This window comes from Artemia franciscana, chromosome 19, assembly GCF_032884065.1.
Source record: "Artemia franciscana chromosome 19, ASM3288406v1, whole genome shotgun sequence".
NCBI lineage: Eukaryota > Metazoa > Arthropoda > Branchiopoda > Anostraca > Artemiidae > Artemia > Artemia franciscana.
This window is the reverse complement of record NC_088881.1, coordinates 13,862,177-13,882,670: the sequence shown is the minus strand read 5'-3', so window position 1 is coordinate 13,882,670 and position 20,494 is coordinate 13,862,177. Positions and strand designations below refer to the sequence as shown.

General features: G+C 37.3%; 1 protein-coding gene across 2 annotated transcripts in view; it reads right to left on the bottom strand.

The window, feature by feature from the left end:
- Positions 1-1,437: 1,437 nt before the first annotated feature.
- Positions 1,438-20,494, bottom strand: part of LOC136039309 (uncharacterized) — a 31,617-nt gene continuing 12,560 nt past the window's right edge. For both annotated transcript variants that reach the window (XM_065722918.1, XM_065722917.1), the window contains 2 exons: positions 12,910-13,107; positions 1,438-1,988 (listed from right to left, as the gene is read on the bottom strand). In XM_065722918.1, coding sequence (XP_065578990.1) covers positions 1,894-1,988; positions 12,910-13,107 — 293 coding nt within the window. In that variant the 3' untranslated portion in view covers positions 1,438-1,893. The remainder of the gene's footprint in view (positions 1,989-12,909; positions 13,108-20,494) is intronic.

The following is a 20,494-nucleotide window of genomic DNA, read 5'->3' as shown; positions in this document are numbered from 1 at the left end:
AATGTTATGACGTTTTCTTCTTCCTTGACATTGAATTTTAAATAAAAGCATGCGTTTTTGGTTGAAAATATGAAAGCCGGCTTTTATGAACGCCAGTTATACTGTTTGGTATAGATTTACCTATATTAAATACAGCAATGGTTAGTTTACGTATTTAATATATGCTCTGCTTAACCCCCACCCCCCTGATGTGCAAATATATAGCCTAAATTTGTTTCTAAACTATTACAGATTTGCGATTTCAAATATCCTATTATTTTGTAAAAAAAAACGACCGAAAACGCATGCCTTAAATGAAATTTTGGCAACAAGGAAGAAGGAAATGCCATAACACTGATAAAATTTATTTATCCAATTTAATCATGGAAAATTAGTGCTTGTGGATGGTAATGGTAATGGTAAATGGTAATGGTAAATGGTGATGGTAAATGGTAAGTTTGAGTCCAATGTTTTAAAATCTGAGACCAATGTTTTAAGCCTTTTTTATACCCCATAATTAGGTCATTTTTAAGAGGTCGAAAAGTGCTTAAACCTGAATTTTCGGTAGAAGCGATTATTATATTTGTAAAGAGCATAAAAAAGGCATCTAGTAGTATGGATGTTTGCTATAAATTTACCCCCCTCTCAGTTCCGGTATTCCAAATTTGTCACTATCGATTTTATAATTATAAATGTTTATTCAATACTATTTTAAATATCATGGTGCAAACACAAGAAAAAATTAGAGACTCGTACCTATCCATGCTCAATTTCTGGCGTCTCCTTCTGACTCGCCAACTCCATATTCCTTAAATATAAATCAAATTAAAACACAAGTTTCTAATAAGTCAATTTTATTCAATCAGTAAAGCAGAATGGATAACACGGAAAAAATCCAATTATCGGAGAGCAGCAGGTCACACAAACATAAACACACCAAAGCCGCTTCATAGTATTATAATGATAATGTTATAGATACTTTCTCAATAAGAAAACAAACAGAATAACAAGAAGAGAGAAACTAATTCCAGAATCAAATCCATATGAAAGGACTGTCTGAATTACTAACCAACGTAAAATCAAGAAAAACTCTAGAAAAATAGTCCAACTGTGACCATCATTTTTATCAGCGGTCACGCATCTGTCCGTAAGGTGTACTGTCATATGCTCCTCAAGTTTAGGTGCTTCTTCTAGCTCCTCTTGCTCTCTGGACTCGATGGTTGACTGTCCTCATCTACTGTTGTCACGTAATCCGGCTGTTGTGTTTTGTTGGATCCCCCTTGGCCTGTAAAAAAAAATAATGTACTTCTTTGTCCAGTAAAGAAAAAATCAATGGAAAAGGATGAATTATCGAGCAGAAGGCAAAGTTCTCTACGGCAAATATCCAACCTCAATCTATTTAGCTGTTGAGGTTGAATGTTTATTCAATACTATTTTAAATATCATGGTGCAAACACAAGAAAAAATTAGAGACTCGTACCTATCCATGCTCAATTTCTGGCGTCTCCTTCTGACTCGCCAACTCCATATTCCTTAAATATAAATCAAATTAAAACACAAGTTTCTAATAAGTCAATTTTATTCAATCAGTAAAGCAGAATGGATAACACGGAAAAAATCCAATTATCGGAGAGCAGCAGGTCACACAAACATAAACACACCAAAGCCGCTTCATAGTATTATAATGATAATGTTATAGATACTTTCTCAATAAGAAAACAAACAGAATAACAAGAAGAGAGAAACTAATTCCAGAATCAAATCCATATGAAAGGACTGTCTGAATTACTAACCAATGTAAAATCAAGAAAAACTCTAGAAAAATAGTCCAACTGTGACCATCATTTTTATCAGCGGTCACGCATCTGTCCGTAAGGTGTACTGTCATATGCTCCTCAAGTTTAGGTGCTTCTTCTAGCTCCTCTTGCTCTCTGGACTCGATGGTTGACTGTCCTCATCTACTGTTGTCACGTAATCCGGCTGTTGTGTTTTGTTGGATCCCCCTTGGCCTGTAAAAAAAAATAATGTACTTCTTTGTCCAGTAAAGAAAAAATCAATGGAAAAGGATGAATTATCGAGCAGAAGGCAAAGTTCTCTACGGCAAATATCCAACCTCAATCTATTTAGCAAGGTCAGTTTTGTATAAAAGTGCCCATTAAGTTAGACTTTGATACCAAATAGGTCACAACTTCTCTAATATTCGTAAAGATTGTGAAATTTTTACTGAAAAACCACTAAATAGCAATTACTACTGATAATGCTACCAAGAGCTCTCTGCAGCACCAGGCCACCCGAGGCCAACACAGCTGTGCACACTCCTCCTTCATCCCAGTCTACTCAAAGCCTCCCCATTTAAACCCTCCTGAGAAGTTCCGACTTCCTTTAAATCCTTTGTTACGATGTCATCCCACCCAGGGAAGGCCTGCTTTTTGTTTGACTTAAGATGGGTGGCCAAAAAGTAAGCTATTTGGTAATTTGTTATCTTTCATCCAAAAACATTTCCTGGGCCATCTTAACCTTTTTCTTATTGTGGCCCTAGATAGCAGGATAAAATCATTTTTTCGAACAGCTTATTTTGAAATACAGTCAGTGAAACAGGTACCCAAAGTAATCCGTAGACATTTTCTCTGGAAAAAATCTAACGAATCCTCCTCCTTCATCCGATGAAACCACGTTTCAGAACCAAACTTGACGACTCTCATCAATGTAACATCCAATATTCTAATCTTGGTATGCAGAATTATCTTCCTATTCTTCCAAACTTTTTTTCAGCTGTCCAAAAGATCCCTGGTTCTTGGCTACTCTACTTTTAGCATCTTCACTGCATCTACCATCTTAACCAATATAACTGACCAGGTAAGTGAGCTCATCGACCTAATCGATCTTCTCCTTACCCAATATCAATGCTCTACCCTCTTTAATCCCTATTTTTAAGTGACTTCGTCTTCTTGGCATTAATTTTTAAAACCATTTTTGCACCCTGGACTCTTTAGAACTTTCAAAATTAATCAGTTTCCCTAAAGTTTTCATCAAGGACACTGAAATCATCAGCATAATTTAAGTTTAGGAGTGTTTTACCTTCCCACTGGACTTCACACTCTTTCATATCTCTTGCAGTGTTCTTTAGGGCAAAGTCCTAAGACCGAAACAATCCTAAATAGTCCTAATAGACGGCAGCCGTGTTGTACTTCTGGTTCAATCAAAAAAAAAAAAAAACAGATAATAACCTCATTTCCTGCCAAGACCGTAGCTACGTTGTTCTGGATTATAGCACTAATCACTTTAATGTGATTATCTGGTATACCATACACGGATAATACCTTCATTAAATCTCTTCTATCAGCTGAATCAAACGTTTGCTTATGATTTATAAAACTGAGAATTGAAGGTGTTTGATGACTCAAGTACTTCTCAATTATTAACCTGAGAGTGAAAATTCGGTCGACATATACGCTTCCATCCTTAAACTGTGCTGTTCTGCATTGAAAATATTATCAATACGTCTAAAAACTATCATCGTACCAAGTAAGTCGCTTCCTATAGAAACCGAACAGATGCCTCTATGATCACCACACTCTCTCTCATAACCTACACCTGATGCCTTATTGTTTTTTCTTATCCTTTTTGTACTGTCGCTAATTCTTTCTCAAAAATTAATCTTCCTTCGGGTGCAAATGGTTACAAGCTTTTTTTTCTGTGTCATTTCCTGTAAGTTTATCACGGCTTAGGACATTTTTATATGTTATTTCAATCTCTTTTTAACACTTTCCTTGCCACTAATTGAGGCCATATCTTCAAGATATAGATATATCATTAGATATATCATATATTCAAGATAAATATATCATATCTATCTTCAACTGGGACAACGCTACACTGACTAGTTTCTCTCAATTTTGTCACTTGCCGGCCCAAATTTAGCTATTATACCGTCTGGCTGTATCTTTCGGATCTTTGACAATTTTATTTCTGAACTTGAAATTATATCTTAAAGCTTTATTTACTTTCTTTACATTCCCCTTATTCTAATTTGATCTATAACACACACAGTTCTTGTACTTCTCTTTTTTAACAAACTTAAAGTGTTTTCCCTAATATCCCCAGCTGTGTTTCTAGCTTTCCTCCATAAGACAGCATCTGCTACTTCACAAATTGTTCTGTTTTTTAGACTTTACAGTTTCATATTCCCTTGTTCCTGGAAAGTTTTTCTGAAATTCTAATATTGTACTATATCAACGTCATAACTTCCTTGGAGCTGGGTACCTTTCCAAGATTTCAGCTTTAGATAAACTCTAGACACTACTAGGCCGTGACCTTTACTTTTTAACATCAATAATAGCAATCCCGTTCACCCTAGTATCTAGTTTCAACCCTACCAGTCTTAGATTTACAGTATCGTATTAAATAATGTGGCTGTCTTACCCTCATGCGAGTTCCTTGTTAATTTATGGGCTATTTTGTGTCTAAGCACTGTATTGATTATAACCAGATTTTTAAACCTACAAAACTGTAGCCGTCGATAACAATTACTATTATCCTTTCATAGATCAGATTTAAGTAGCCTAGGATACTATTATTTCCTATTATGACCAGCCTGGGGATGAAGATACCCTAGTAAAATATCATGTTTCTACCTTAGCACCTGTCTATTTATTACTCTAACTGCAAGTAAAACTAGTTTGAATTACTACTGTCCCTATCAGTCAATCCTACAGGAGCATTTACTACTACGAATGATACCTTGCACTGTTTAGAAGAGCAACTAGAGCCCGATTATCAATACCTTCGTAACCTAAGCAAGACTTAGAAGCTCCCTTATTCATCATGAATCTAACTCCCTGGCTATTTACCCTACCCGTCTTGCCTAAGCAAATAAATTAATTCTATCTGACCTGATTTTATGTTTTTGTTCCAGGGATGCAAGTTCGTTCAGCTCCTAACAAATCAAATTTGAAACTTCTATATGTGTCAGTCAAAATTTCAATACAATAGTTTTTCTCTGCCGTTGTTTCTTTATCATTAAAATTATTACGGACACAGAAAAACAAGTGGGCTCCACCTAAGCTAGTAAGGACTTTTATATCTCCTTTAGTCGACGTGAAACTTTTAAGCCATTTTAGAATCGGAGAGAAATTAACCTCTGGGATGTCCAGTTGAATGGAGGATTCTATGGTAGGGTGTAAATTCTTTGCCCTGCCTGGCCATTGCATTGTTTAATATACTTGGCTTATAGAAAATAAATCATAAAACATTTAGTAATAAGAAAATAATAAGTAAAAGTCCTCAAGAATGCACCAAAGGACTTGAAGTGGCAGTTTTGTGCCTTAGAGGAAAGATATTAAAATTATTTTGAGTGCTTTTTCTTTTAAAGGAAATCTTTCCCAAAAAGGGCAATTTTTGAAAAATATTTCCAAGCCTTTTTTCAGCTATGAGACAATTCTTAAAGGAAATTAATTTCCATCTTAATATTATTCCAAAATCGAGCTTCAACGTTGAGCATAAGAAAATATTACGATAGAAGAGAAGAGCAAGAGTAAAGGGTTTACAATTAATATAGGAAATAAATAAATTAAATTACGCGTTGCAAACTTGTAGCCTCCTTCAATAAGAAAACCGCAGCGGAAAGAGGAAAAAAAACAATGAAGCCCATTTCTAATTAATACTTTTCCCTAAAATCTATCCATACAGTCTATTATAGAAGAAAATCTGAAAATGATAAATCGGTTCCCATCATTCTCAAAACTTATCATAGGCAGCGCAATAGTAAACTGCAAAAACAGAACATTAATTTTAGTTTTTTTGTCGACAAAACTAAAGTCACTATGTGTATACTGCTACTAATACTACTGGTTCAGCTATTACTACTGCTGAGGCTAAGTGTATTTAGGTAAAGCTTTCAGGGAATGTTTAGGTGGCTGTTAAACTAAATCAAAAGACACTGTGTTCATGTTTGTTGTCGAAACAAACAATATATGTACCATATATTTCGATATGGAAATATATCCATAGCGGCTAATAGGAAAAAGTTGCAAATTTCAGGGTACATTGAGGGGGATGTTAACTAACCAAAAAGCACTACGATAACGCTACTATCGAGGCTAATGATATTAAGGTGAAAATTTCAGCGAATGTTGAAGAAAAAATTGAATTAAATCAATGCACACTATGCACATGCAGGGTGTCAATAGAGAATATATCCAACATCTAAGGAACAGCTTAGAATATAAAGGCTGCTACTGCTGAGGATATGGAGGTGATAATAATAGGGGATTATGGGGGGGATTTGGATTAATTCAAAACACACTAGGTGCAACAAGGTTGTTAAATGCGAATATTAGCAATATCTTAGGAATGGATTGAACTATTAAGTTGAAAGATACAGGGCATATTGTCCTGGAATGTCGAATAAACCAAAAGTTAACATTTGCAAGCTACTATTGCTACTTTTATGGCTAGTATTGCTACTACTTCAACTGTTATTGCTATTACTGCTACAACTACCACTAAAACTAAGGGGACGAAGGTGAAACTTTCCGGGAATATTAGAGGAATGTTGAACCAAATCGAAGCACACTCGGTGCATGCAAGTTGTCAAATGGGCGTATCAGCAGTATTCCATGAATGGTCTAGGGTATTAAGATGATTAGGGTATTAAGTTTGAAGGCATGTTAAGGGGGATGTTGAACAAATGTAAAGACATTATGAGCATACAGCAACTATTGCTACTACTACTAAAACTGGTGCTGCTGCTACTACTGCAGCTGCTGCTACAACTACTACTGTAAATGCTACTACCACTACGACTATCACTGTTCCTACTGGTACGACTACTACTACTAGTACAACTTGATCTTTGAGCATCACAGTGAAACTGTCAGGGAATATTGAGGAGGATATTGAACTAAATCGAAATACACTATGTCGATACGGGTGATTGAAAGGGTGTAACAGTCGTTTTCCAGGAACAGCTAGAGTATTAAGTTGAAACTTACAGTGTATGCTGAGGTGGATGTTGAGTGACCAGAAGGTATTATGTGCATGCATACTACCACTACTATTTCTACTGCTACTACTAATACTACTACTAAGGCAAAGGGTACAAAGGAGACTTTCTTAGGAAGTGTTAAGGGGGATGTATAATTAACCTCAGACTTGCTAAATGTATACAGGCTGTAAAAATGGCGCATCAGCAGTATCCCAAAAATGGCATAAAATGTTAAATTGAAACTTTCAGGATATGAAGAGACATACGCTAAAAAAAGGCACTATATGCCTACTACTAGTAGCCTACCAGTAGCACTATTACTACCATTAGTAATAGTAACACTACTGCCAATTTTATTAGTACTTCAATTAGAAGGGCTAATAATTTATTAATTAGTAAGGCTTAATAATTATCAAGAGGGCTCATTGATAATGTCTCAAAAACAGCTCAAAGTATTAAGTTGAAACTATAAGGTTAAGAGAAGGGGATGTTGAATTAGACCAAAAAGTCACAACGTGAATACTATTGCTTCTACTACTGCTATTACCATTACTACCTTCTCTAATGCAACTCCAAATACCCCTGCTATTACTTCTGCCTCTATGACAACCACTGTTGCCAATTACTGCTAAAATTTACTAGGAAAAGTTTCAAGGAATGATAAGGGTGGTGTTGAACTGAATCAAAAAGCTCTACGTATATGTGGGTCATCAACAGGGTATATAAGCGATATCCCAGCAATATATTAGGGTATTAGGCAGAATCTTCCGGGGCTACCTACCAATATTACTTCTACTTTTGCTACTACTGTAGACTTACTTTACTTTTAGACTTAAGTCTCCTGCCGGGCACTGCTCGGCGTAGAGAGTGACGCCTGCCTCCTCCACCCACTTCGGTCCATGGCGAGTATTTGCTCTTCGCCCTGTCTGATGTTTGCCATCGCCAAGAACTCGGACAGGCTGTCGGACGAACGTTTCTTCGGTCGGCCGCGAGGTCGCTTCCAACCAACTTTGATAGAGTCGAAGTCATAGATAATCTTTGCGGGCAGATGTGGTGGCATTCGAAGCAGATGCCCGAACCATCGTAAGGTTCGCTCGGCTGCTTGAGTCGAAAACCAAGACTGCTTTGTGAGCTGCAGAAGCTTTTCATTGCTGACAAAGTCGGACCAACGTAGGCCCTCAATCCTCCTCAGACTCTCTGCATTAAATACGTCTATTTTCTTGAGGGTTGCAGCTGATGCTTGCCATGTCTCAGCTCCGTAAAGCATCACAGAGCCGACTAGAGCGTTGAGGATCCGCAGTTTCGTTGTGCGAATGATATTTGGTTTCAAAGTCAAGACATTCCAGGTGGCTATTCGTCGCTCTTCGGTCCATAAGGTTTAGTCTTTCTGACGTCGTCAGCATGTCCATTGGCGCGCGATGGTCGAGATCTTAAAAGGGAATCCGGGTCCGAGGCTATATTGTCACTTTTCGTAGCACTTAATTTTCGGGTGGAGGGTCGCTAGCCCAACCGACCCTAGGCCTGGAATCTGATTAGAGCTAGGTTAAACCTAGGTACTGAGATTCTCGGGGTGGGCTCCACCCGCCACATGAGGTTGCGGCCGTCCTGATCGGGGTGTTTAGTTAGGGGAAAAACCCCATATCCAGAGGCACTTGGTCAGCAGACAGAGTCTGCTGACCACGGCTCTACTACTGTAGAGCCGCAATTATTTGATCCTTGACTAATCGAGACATTCTACTGGTTTAATAGCCTAATACGTACTTGGTAAACTTCGTGATAAACTGCTGAATGCTTCCCACAAAAAAACTTACTTCTAAAAAGAATACTTCTGCTCCTTGGTTTAAAAATTCGACAGATAGTGTCGCACTCATGGTATTTTCTAATGCTGTACTGCTCGTCCTAACACAGATGAAATAGTCCCCGATGATATTGAGGCCATTTTTTGTACACCGCTTCTGCAACCCATGGATCACACTATGGTAAAAGAAAAACCTGAAGCTAAATAACAAAAGAAAATTTTTAAAGAGCCTCTTAATGCATTTGGTGAAGGAAGTGAGAGAGTACAGGCTCAAAAATGCAATAGAGAATGTCGTTTACATGTCAGCTGAAGCTGACATCCGTCCACTATGATGAGTTCATAAGGAATAAAACAACTCCAAAGCTCTTCAAATAATCAAATAAGATAGTAGAAAATGGAGAAGACTACTTCATATATTCTGACGAGTTAATAGGGAATAAAACTTCTCTAAAACCTCTTAAGAGAATCAAATAAGATTCTTGAAAATAGAGCAATTTACTCCATTTGCTATGATGAATGTACAGGGAATAAAACATCAGCAAACCTCTTTAGAGTACGGAACTAGGTACGAGAAAATAGACCAGACTGCTCCGCTCGATATGATGAATTAAAGGTGAATAAAACCTCTGCAAAAAATCCTTAGAGAATAAAAAATAATGCTGAAAACTTGAATAGACTGCTCCATCTGGCAAAAAAATTTACAGGGAACGATACCTTTCTAAATCCTCTTTAGAGAATCAAATAAGATGCATCACTCAGCTCGTTAAGATGAGTTTACAGGGAATACAACATCTACAAAGCTCTCTAGAGAATCAAATAAGATGCTAGAAAATTGTGTAGACTACTTCGTCCATTCTGACGAGATAAAAGGGAATAAAACTTCTCTAAAACCTCTTCAGAGAATCGAATAAGATAATGGAAAATGGAGCAGACTACTCAGTCATATGATTAATTTACGGGGATGAAGAATAAACCTAAAACTAAAAATTAGCCAATTATACACCAACCTTTCAATTACCAGGTACAAACTGAAAGGAAGAATACCTTTTCTTAACCCTTTCGCGACCGATGGGACCTTACAGTCCCGGAATTTAAAAATACTTTGGGCGCTTCTAAATTGATAGATAGAGTGATAAAACCTGTTTCATCGTTTTCCGCCTTTTTTTTGCTTGTCGATTGATGGGTAACAAGTTCAGGTTGTGTTCAGTATGAGTTATTCAGCTGATGGTGAAGTTTTGCTGCTACTTTTTTTCAAAAAAGGTAAGAAGTCGTTTTTTTTATTTGTGATAGCAGGCTAAAGCGTTGTATCAGATCCTCTAACTGACCAGATCCAAAACTGCAATAGCTATTGGTAATGTGTAAGGAAACATTTTGGCATAAAAAAAGTCCGATAAAGCCCTTTGGGCGACTGCTGTAATGGATTCTATTTTTGGGACCTTGCAGTCCCAGTGGACAATGCCTTTGTGTGGTGGCGACATTAAAGTCTCGGTGGTCAAAGTTGATTAGAACGACATTTTCGAAAATTAGCGATTTCTAAAGCAGCAGCACTCTTGGAATTGTTTTATTGCTGTTTATTTTAATTTCCCGTGGTCTGTGACGTTTCTTTTGGATGACCTTGCAGATAAAAAATCAGCAGTCTGCCTCTATCTTTTATTTCTTTTTGTCTTTTATTCACGCCTTTCCCTCTTTTATTCAGGTCAAGATTAAACAAAGAAAAAAAAATTCCTTTTGTTGGTTTCTCTCTCTCTCTCTCTCTCTCTCTCTCTTTCTCTCTCTGTCTCTCTCTCTCTCTTGTATTATTTTATTGTAAAGTTAGATCTTGTTCCAGGCCATGCGAAAGCGAATATCTACCAGTCAATGTACCATACTGAATGTCTTAGAAGAGATGGGAAGCGATCTTAGTGATTTGGATGAAGAGGATGTCTGGTTTCAGCAGTCTGAAGAGATAGAGCTGGATTTACAGGAAAACACCGACACAGAAGACGATGCTATTGAGCAAGACCTGATTGGCATGGCGTTAGCTATATTCTCCCAAGTTCGGACTTACCAAATGCTGGAGAAGACTCGACAGCCACTTTTCCAATCCCAAACGATAGAGATCCTTGGCTTGCTGTGCCTTCAACTTCATCAGCACCTGTTCTGTCTCGTGCAGCTAATCAACCAAAAAAAAATGTTAGACCGCCGGCAAGGAAAGCAAAAGTCAATGAAAGGCAAAGAACATGGAAGAAAGTTGTCGCACAAACCCATCAGTTGAACTTGAAGAGTCCTGAGGCTAATTTAAAGGAAATAGGGCGTGAATCAACTCCTATTTATTTTTTTCTTACCTGCTTGAGTAATGAGCTTCTTCAGCTCCTTGTTTTTCAGTCAAATCTTTATTCTGTTCAGAAGGGCAAGAATCTCAACATAATAGACAATGAACTTAAGGTGTTCTTAGGGATAAATCCATTAATGGGGTACCACCAACTTCCAAGCATGAGGGATTACTGGGCTACTGATCCTGACCTTGGCGTCTCTTTTGTATCGTCAAGGATGTCAAGAAACAGATTCGAAGATATTCTAAGAAACTTGCATGTCAGAGACAACCTGACAATCACAGCTGGCCAGAAAGACAGGCTTTTCAAGCTGCGATCGATGATTGACCTGCTAAACTTCCGCTTCAAGCAGTTAGTGAAGCCTGGAACTTACCTGAGTGTTGACGAATCCATCATTCTTTTCAAAGGACGCTCCACACTAAAGCAATATAACCCAATGAAGCGGATAAAAAGGGGCTATAAGCTTTGGTGCTTAGCCTGCATGAGCGGTTATGTCTACAATTTTGAAGTTTATCAAGGAAAATTCCAAGCTATCAAAGAGGATTTAGGATTTGGACTTGGCGGTAGAGTCGTGAGACAAATGACTGAATGTCTCACCAAGAAAGAGCATATTGTCATTTTTGATAACTTTTTTTCGTCTGTCTCTCTTCTTGAGCAACTTAAGGAAGATGGTATTTTTGCGTGTTGTACTATTCGCTCAAACAGGAAGGGGCTTCCTGTCCTTGCACCCGACAGAGCTTAAATAGAGGAAGCTTCGACCAAAAACATTGTGGTTCAATTGGTTTCTATAAATGGAGGGATTCCAAGACTGTTCTGTTTGCCTCTAACTACCATGGTACAGAGGTAGCCTCTGTAAAAAGAAAGAATTATGATGGATCTACCTCGGTTATCACAGCCCCTCAAGTAGCAAAAGATTATAATGACCATATGGGTGGTGTAGACCTTTCAGACCAGAAAAGGGCAGCATATGGAAGAGATAGAAAGTCGTTAAAATGGTGGCATCGACTTTTTTGGGGTTTTGTTGATTTGACACTCTGTAATGCCCATGTTTTGCACAGTCTCCTTTTTCCCGAAGAAAAATTGACACTGCTCGAGTTTCGGCGAAGGGTCGTGAGAGGACTCGTGTCTGTGCCACAATTGAAGAGGAAAAATGGAAGCACTTTTCAGAAGGCTGTTGCAGTTAACAAGAAAAGACGAGGGAGTTGCGGTGCCTCGGTTCCAGACGATGTCCGTCTTAGTGGTCTGGGCGATCACTGGCCTAAATTTGTTTCTCAACGCTCAAGATGTGAAATGTGTTCTCTAAAGCAAGTTGAATCAATACCACACTCAATATGCTCCAAATGTGGGTGACGTTGTGCGTCAACGAACGGAAGAATTGTTTTGCTGAGTATCATCAATGACTGAGCTTGAATTGGCATTGCAATTGAAGTTTTATATTCTGAATAAACGATTTTTCTTTTACAAAAAATTAACTTGCTCAGCGGGACTTCTCAGTCCCTTCGGCTAGCATTCGGTTAGATTCATTTGCCCAGCGTGACTTCAGAGTCCCGCTTTGAATAGATTTTTTAATGCTCATTTTAGAAGGTTTTTATGAGCATATTCAAGATCAGCGTGTCTTTTTGGTCAGGAATCATATATTTTTCGTCATTTTTTTTTCGAAAAACGAGGGCTTGGTCGTGAAAGAGTTAAACACTCTAAGATTATCAGCAAAATAAGACACTTCTTGACGAGATTTGGCTTGCATTGCCGGACTGCTTTTATAGCTCGTAAGATGCATCTTGTAGGAGGAACTTTGTTAAACTGATGAACAAATTTTAAGTATGGTTGTAGCTTACCGGAAAAAAGAGGGACCAGCTCGACGTTTTTTGAGCCTGGGCTTCTCTGGAGAGTAGGCCAACAGGAAGATGTTAATTTCATAATGGCAGTACTTCCCAAGTAGAATGATACGAGCATCAATGTAGGCGGTACTGCCATGCAAGTGACGACTACCAAAGCAATTGCAAGCATTACTGCTCCAAATCCCAGGAGTGACGCTGAAAACGAGAGTTTGGAATATTAATTCTGAAGAATTTGTAGATAAAGAATAGAATAACATAAAAAAACTTTTTTACAAAATTCACCTTTAATATCATTGTTATGTATTTTTAGTCAACGCGTTCTAAATTACTAAGTTCTTAAATGGAAATCTAAAGTGTTCTTAAATGGACAACACATTCTTGGTTAGGCTTGATTTTGTCAACATGTCCCCTTCATATATTCAGTAAAACCCGACTGCCTTACTGCATTCCTAAGTCGTAGTTGCAGATGCAGCTGCAACCTATTAAAGAGCGAACTACGACCCATAGTAATCGAACATTTATTTACGGGCTTAGGAAAAAAACTGTCTTGCGAGAAAAAAAAATCCTATTGCAGCTGATCCAGGAATGGTACCTAATTGTGGAATATTTAGAGCATTTTGAAGAACAAAGTCTTTGAATTGATGAGCAGAATTTAAAATCTAAGATGTGTGGAATCCGAAAATCGGTAAGATTATTGAAAAGGTGTAGACTTTCTGTTGTCAAATCGAAGAAGTTTAAAATCTAAGAATTTTGTAATTTAGAAATTGTTGGAGTTTCTTGAACAGAGAAGGATTTGAATTGTCAGACTCTAGAAATTTAAAACCTAAAGAATGTGGAATCACGAAGTTTGGTGAGCTTCTTGGAAGGGTTAAGCATTCGAGAGGCAAAAATTTCTATATCTTTCAAATCATAGAATTCAAAGTCCAAGAGGTGCGGATTTTGAAAATAAGCGAGATTCTTAAAAAGGTATTGGCTTTGAGACGTCGTTGAGTTCTATAAATTTACAGACTAAGAATGTTGGAATCAGAAAAATGAGGAATTTCTTGAAAAATGAAGTCTCTGATTGTCAAATTATAGAGTTTAAAGTTTGAACTCTGTAGAATTAGTAAATTTGGCGCTTTTCTTGAAAAATGGTATATTGATGATAATTTGAATGGGGTGTGTCAAGTTCCCGTATTGCCTGTGTTGAGCTTTCTGTATTGATTCAATGGGGTTGTATTTCTGATAAGCTGAGTTTTTTCGTGCTTTGTGTTCAGTTTAATGTCCCGATTAGCTTTGCTTTTTTTTCCTGCCCTTGGTCAGAAGTTAACTTGGTTGGTTGAGCTATCTATCTGGAGCCACCTAATTTGAGTCTAGTGAATCTGGGGTTTACAATGTAGGGATTTTTATCTCGAAGCATTTATGATGAAAGTTGAGGCACTGGGATAAGAGGATTAAGTTTTAGGACCTTTGAGTTCTTATTTTAATTGTCCTGGCTCATTATCTCAATTTATGATTATCCCTAAGTTGAGGAATCTGAAGTGGGCTAACTTTTCAAGTTTAAGTTTTGTTTTGTTAATATGTCATTAGTAGGTTAATTGTTTGCTTTGAGGCTTCCTCGCCTATTCTTAGGTTGCCTATTAACTTTTGTTTGAGTTTAGTGAACCTAGCCTTTGGCGCCTATACTTAGATCCCTCAACTTAGCACCTATTACCTTTTGTTTGAGTTGAGTTAACCTAGCCTTTGGCGACTATACTTAGGTTGCCCATTAACTTTTGTTTGAGTTTAGTGAACCTAGCCTTTGGCGCTTTGAATTTCTGGTGGTATGACATATATGGTGAAACTTCACAAATCGAAATAAGTAGTTTGATTTTGGGCTTATAAAGTTTCCTTTTATTAATTTTCCTGGGTTTAGTTGGCTTTTTTTAGTTATTCTATTTCGTTTTATGATTTTGCCTAGTCTGAGCTATCTGAGGTTGGCTTAGTAAAATCGATTTCTTTCATGAATTGTGTTTTGTCAATTTCTCTTTTTATAATCTTGACTATTTTCTTGTATCTGTGGCGGGCTAATTTAATTGAGGACATGCTGTTTTCGGTTGTCCACGGAGTCCCGTACTGTGCCGGTGCTGAGATTCTCTCATTGAGTCTAGAAGGTTCAATTTCTGACATTTTGAGTTTTTGTGCTTCTTGTTTTTTTTTTTTTTTTTTTTTAATAGTTTGATGTTGTTTTTTGTCCTCGGTAAAAATGGGTTTTAAGTATTTTCTGTTTGAAGGTGGAATGATTTGAATTTTAGAATCTGCTGTTGCAATGAGTTTAATGAATTTAGAGGTGGGTACTTCAAGTTGCATATGCTATATTCTCTACGAGGTTAACAGCGGTTATTTTCGGTGTGTTAGCTTTCTCCCTTGAATTTTCTTGGGTTAATTTCTCATTATATGTTTTTGGCTTCCCTGAGCGTTTTATATGTTTTGACTTATTGGTCGTTTTATGGTTTTGACTATGTTGAAATGTCTTAGCCATGGCTTGATGCCCAGCTTGATTTTAAGTGGGTTAGTTATCCGTGTTATAGTTTTGAGTAGGCTGGTGTGTCTGGTATGGATTAATTCGACGTTTTAGGGTTTAGACTAGGTTGAAATGTCTTAGCCATAGCTTGAGGCCCTACTTGATTTTAAGTGGGTTAGTTTGCCGTGTTATAGATTTGAGCAGGCTGGTGTGTCTGGTATGGATTAATTCGACGTTTTAGGGTTTTGACTAGGTTGATATATCTTTGGTAGGTTAAGTTGTTGTATTATAGTTTTGAGTAGGTTGGGATATTCAATTTGTTTGAGAACTTGGTGTTTGACTTTGGTATGCTGTTTCCTATATTGAGTTATTTGCGTGTGTTGTTTGTGTGTACTGAGTTTCTTTATTTAGTTGTCCTTTATTTAGTTGGTTTTCTGTATTTGACCTTTTGTTTTACGATTTTGCCTATGTTGAGCTGTCTGTGCTCGGTCTAGTATATTCGATTTCAGCGCATTAAGTTTCTTTCATAAATTTTGTCAAGCTAATTTTTGGTTTTATAATTTTTGCCAATGTTGTCTTGTCTGTGGTGGGTTAATTTGCTTTAGCACTTGCTGCGCTTTAGTTTTCAATGCTGAGTTTCCTGTATTGAATGGAGTTTAGTGGATTTAGTGTTAATCTTATTGAGCTTTTTGTGTTGAGCCATTTGTGATGGGTTTCAGGTAGGGAGATATTTGGTTAGAATTTAGCAGTGTTGACTGTTGAGTTGCCCTCTCTCGGTCTCGCTGCTATTTCTATTTATAAAACAAAAACAAAATCATATTAGAGTTAAGAAAATAGATAAAATTTATTGACCGGATTTAATGATCTGAAGCTTCTAGGTTCAAGTGTTTTTGCCGCTCAGTTTTCGTAAGATTTTTGGGGGAATCTCCGAAAATCAGGGGATTATTTGCTAGTTAAGTTTATTAACAAGAACAAAACTTAAAAAATACATACACATATACAAAACATGAAAAACAAAGTCTTTCAACTAAATCTTATAGCCTGCCTATGAACTTGTAAAGGCAAGAGAACTCAACAGTAGAAGTGTAAATAGAATGAACTCTCAGCTGCCATTCTTGGGAGACATTTAACAGCAGCCACTAAGCGGCCTTTGAATCCCTGTGCTGTTTTAAAATCACTTTCTGTGAATAGTCTGCGCGACAGAGGAGTGCACCTAGCACTTTGACAGTAAATCACATTAGTCCAGTTTTTGTTATGAAAATAATCATTCAATGATCTTTTATTGCACCCCCCGGAATTTTGTGCCCCTAGGCATGGGTCTAGTGGACCTATTATTAAATCCTAGCCTGAACAAGGAGCAGAGCGGGGAGAAATTGGGAGCTGGTGCATGTATATCTGTAGCATGGCTCTAGAAAGAGTAAGATAGTATGAATATTTATGCATAAGATTAGAGATGAAAAGAAAATATAAAATTCATTAGAGAGAGTAGAGAGTTGGGACAGGAGGGTGCATATTTTAACTATATTTCCTGCTAAGATGAGGTATCACTAGTAAGTAAAATTAGGCTTGTGGAGAAAGATAAATTCATAGTAGTTGATTAAAGCAGTGGCGTAATATCTTCAAAATCCCTGGGGGGGGGGGAGTTGAAGCAATTTTTGCCAAATCAATTACCAAATCAATGAAAAATGAGCCATGTTGTTTTTGAGCCATGTTGTTTGTTTTTTTCCCCAGGGTTGATTGTATTGACTCAGTGGTCCTAGAATGTCATGAGAGGGCTCAATCTGATGGAAATGAAAAGTTCTAGAGCCCTTTTTAAGAGACCCAAAAATTGGAGGGCACCTAGGCCTCCTCCCACGCCCATTTTTTCCCACAGTCCGGGGTCATTCTTAAGGAATTGGGGCAAAATTTTAGCTTTAGATCAATTTAAGCCAAGATCAATTTTCGTCCGCCATCTTGGATTTCGAGCCAGGTAGCGGCGTTCCGAAGAAAATTTCGCTTGAATAATTGAGCCATATTAGAGCATAGTGTTTCATGCATGTGTGATATAGCTATAATAATCTTGCTGGATTATTCATTTTTCAAATAAACGCCTAGAGAAAAGAGAAAGAGGGAAAGCAAGTCACCAGCAGGACTTTTACCAAACGAGCAACGAATTCTCTAGAAGTGACCAGAGAACAGTGGCAGAAATTCTCAAAAATGTCCGTTGTGGGAAAGTTTTCTTAATCTATGAGGTCGATTGTGTTTGATTTTTGTTTTTTTTAATGAAAATACCAAAAGAGGATAGCCTATTTATCAAAGAAAACACACACAAAAGTATTGTTAGAAGTTTAGGGTGGGAGGGGGGGGGGTTGAAAATCTAGAAGGCAAAACACCCCTTCCATTTCTCAACTGGCACCATCGAGAGAGAAACAAAGGAAATACTAGAATTTTTTTTGACTCGATAATGTTTAACTTTTTTTATTGGATTAACATTTTACACGGTAGAAACAGTCAAGTTAACTTTTTGTTCTTTTTACTGGCTAAAAAATTTTCCTATGTAAGCCAATCAAGTTTTAAAGGGTGGGGTCATTTGCTTCCCTTTCTCTTATAAGCTTAAGAAATAACGTCAGTGTCTTACGAGGATACGTCACAGCCGTAAGCCAATGACACTAATACACTTTTACTTTTACTTCAGAACTATAGGGAAGCAATCTCTCTTTTCTTTTTCGTTAAAGTGTCAAGATGCTGATTACTCTAGTCTATTCGAGATGTGGCTCAACGGAGGTGAAGAATAAAATAAGTTCACTGCTACTACAAAAAATTCTGTTAGGCACCAAGTCGCCTGAGGCCAACACAGCTACGAATACTATCCAGCCTATTCAAAGCCTCCCTCTTTATATCTGTCCAGGATTTTCCCATTTCCCTTACATCTTTTCTAATGACATCCTCCCATCCTGTTCGGGGACGCCCTGCATTTCGTTTGTCCCTAGACGGTTAGCCAACAAAGACAACCTTTGGCAATCTGTCATCCTTCATCCGCAGAACGTAACCTAGCCATCTCAGCCTTTCAGAAGATAGCGACATTTTTACATAATGGCTGGCATACTAAACGGGAAAGAAGGGGTAAAAACTTAGAAATGAATGTGTCACCGCATGTCTGTTGATATCCTTGAAGCCGTGGAGTTAAATATATAGCAGTGAAGAATACTAAACTGGCTGACAGCATCGGAATTTTGTCTCGACAATGTTGATGAAAAACTGCACTGTAAAGCAGAGCTATCAATGCCAATTATAAACAGTATGTTAATGAAAACATTAGCTTTGAAACGATTCCTTTGTAATGTCTCGACAACTATTTGTTCCATATGGTGACACCCTTGAAAATAAAATTCTTGGGAAAAATGACTGCTAGGAAAGCCAAAATTTGATTCACCTTGATTTTGGAAATGGGGGTTTGGAAGCCTTCGATCAGAGGTTTCCGGTCATGGCATTCACCATAAATTAAAAAATACCAAAAAAATTAAAAACAGATTAAAAAAGGAAGTTGAACTTAATTATGGGTGCAAGAACATTATTGGTAACTTTCGACCCTTTCTTGTGTATTACTGAGTAGTCTTTTCATATTTCATATTAGCCTTTCAATATTTTTGCAATATAGATTTATTTTATTGTTTTTAATACTTGCACTTTAATTCATAATTATAGTACTGGCACTAGAGCTAAGGGTACAACTATTAATCAATATTTCAGTTATAATGAGCTAGCGCCCGTTCTTTATTATAAAGTATTAAATAAAATAAACAAGTTTTTTAACTGCAAGTAAGGAGCAACATTAAAACTTAAAACGAGTAGAAATTATTCCGTATATGGAAGAGGTTGTCCCCTCCTCAACGCCTTGCTCTATAAACTTGCTAAATCTTGCTAAATAAACTTTTTTTTGAACGTTTTTGAATTAAGCATGTTTTGATTTTGGCTCACCGCACTTGAATAATTAAAACGAAATTTGCATAGCATATTTTTCTGGCTAAATAGCTTTCTCTTAATTTTGATCGGACAATTTTGATAAAAAAAAGAAGTGGGGGGAGGCCTAGTTGCCCTTCAATTTTTGGTTACTTAAAAAGGGAACTAGAACTCTTTTTTACGAATGTTTTTATTAGTAATAAATATACGTAACTTGCGAATTAACTTATGTAACGCACTCCTATATTTTTTTTACGTATAATGAGGGGTTCGCCCCCTCGTCAATACCTCGCTCTTTACAATAAAGCTTGAATTTTGTCCTAATTCTTTAAGAATGACCCCTGAATCACAAAGGCCGTAGAATAAATAGTTGAAATTACTAAAAATACTTTAGCGTAAAGAGCGAGATATTGTGGAGGAGACGAAACCCCTTATTTACGTCACAATTTTTGTTGTTTTTAGGTTTTAATGCTGCTCCGTACTTCCAGCTCATTTTTTTTAAATTTTTTTTTCGTTTTTTTTTTAATAATGCTAGAAAATCCTCCAGCCCCTTCATGGAAATTCTCTTTCCTCATAATAGCTTCTCCCATCGAAAGGTCCTCCCACGTAACTCCCTATCCCGACCCACCTCCCCCCAACAACAACACGAAAAGTCCCTCTGAAAACGTCTGTATACTTCTCAATAACCATTATTATGTGTAAACAATGGTCAAAGTTTGTAACTTGCAGCCCCTCCCCTGGGGCTTTGGGGGATTGAGTCACCCCGAAAGACATAATAATTAGAACTTTCGACTATGTTGAACAAAATGGTTGTCTCAGAATTTTGATCTGGTGACTTTGGGAAAAATGAGCGTTTGGGGGCCTAGGTGCCCTCCAATTTTTTCGATCACTTAAAAAGAGCACTAGAACCTTTGATATCCATTAGAATGAGCCCTCTCACGACATTGTAGGACCACTGGGTCGATAAGACCACCCCTGGCAAAAAAAACATCAAATAAACACGCATCCGAGATCTGTCATTTGGCAAAAATACAAAACTCCATATTGTTGAAGGTAGGACTCTTGGAACTTCTACAATAGGGTTATCTGATACGTTGAATTTGATGTTGTGATTTTCGTTAAGATTCTGTGACTTTTAGGGTGTCTCCCCTATTTTCTAAA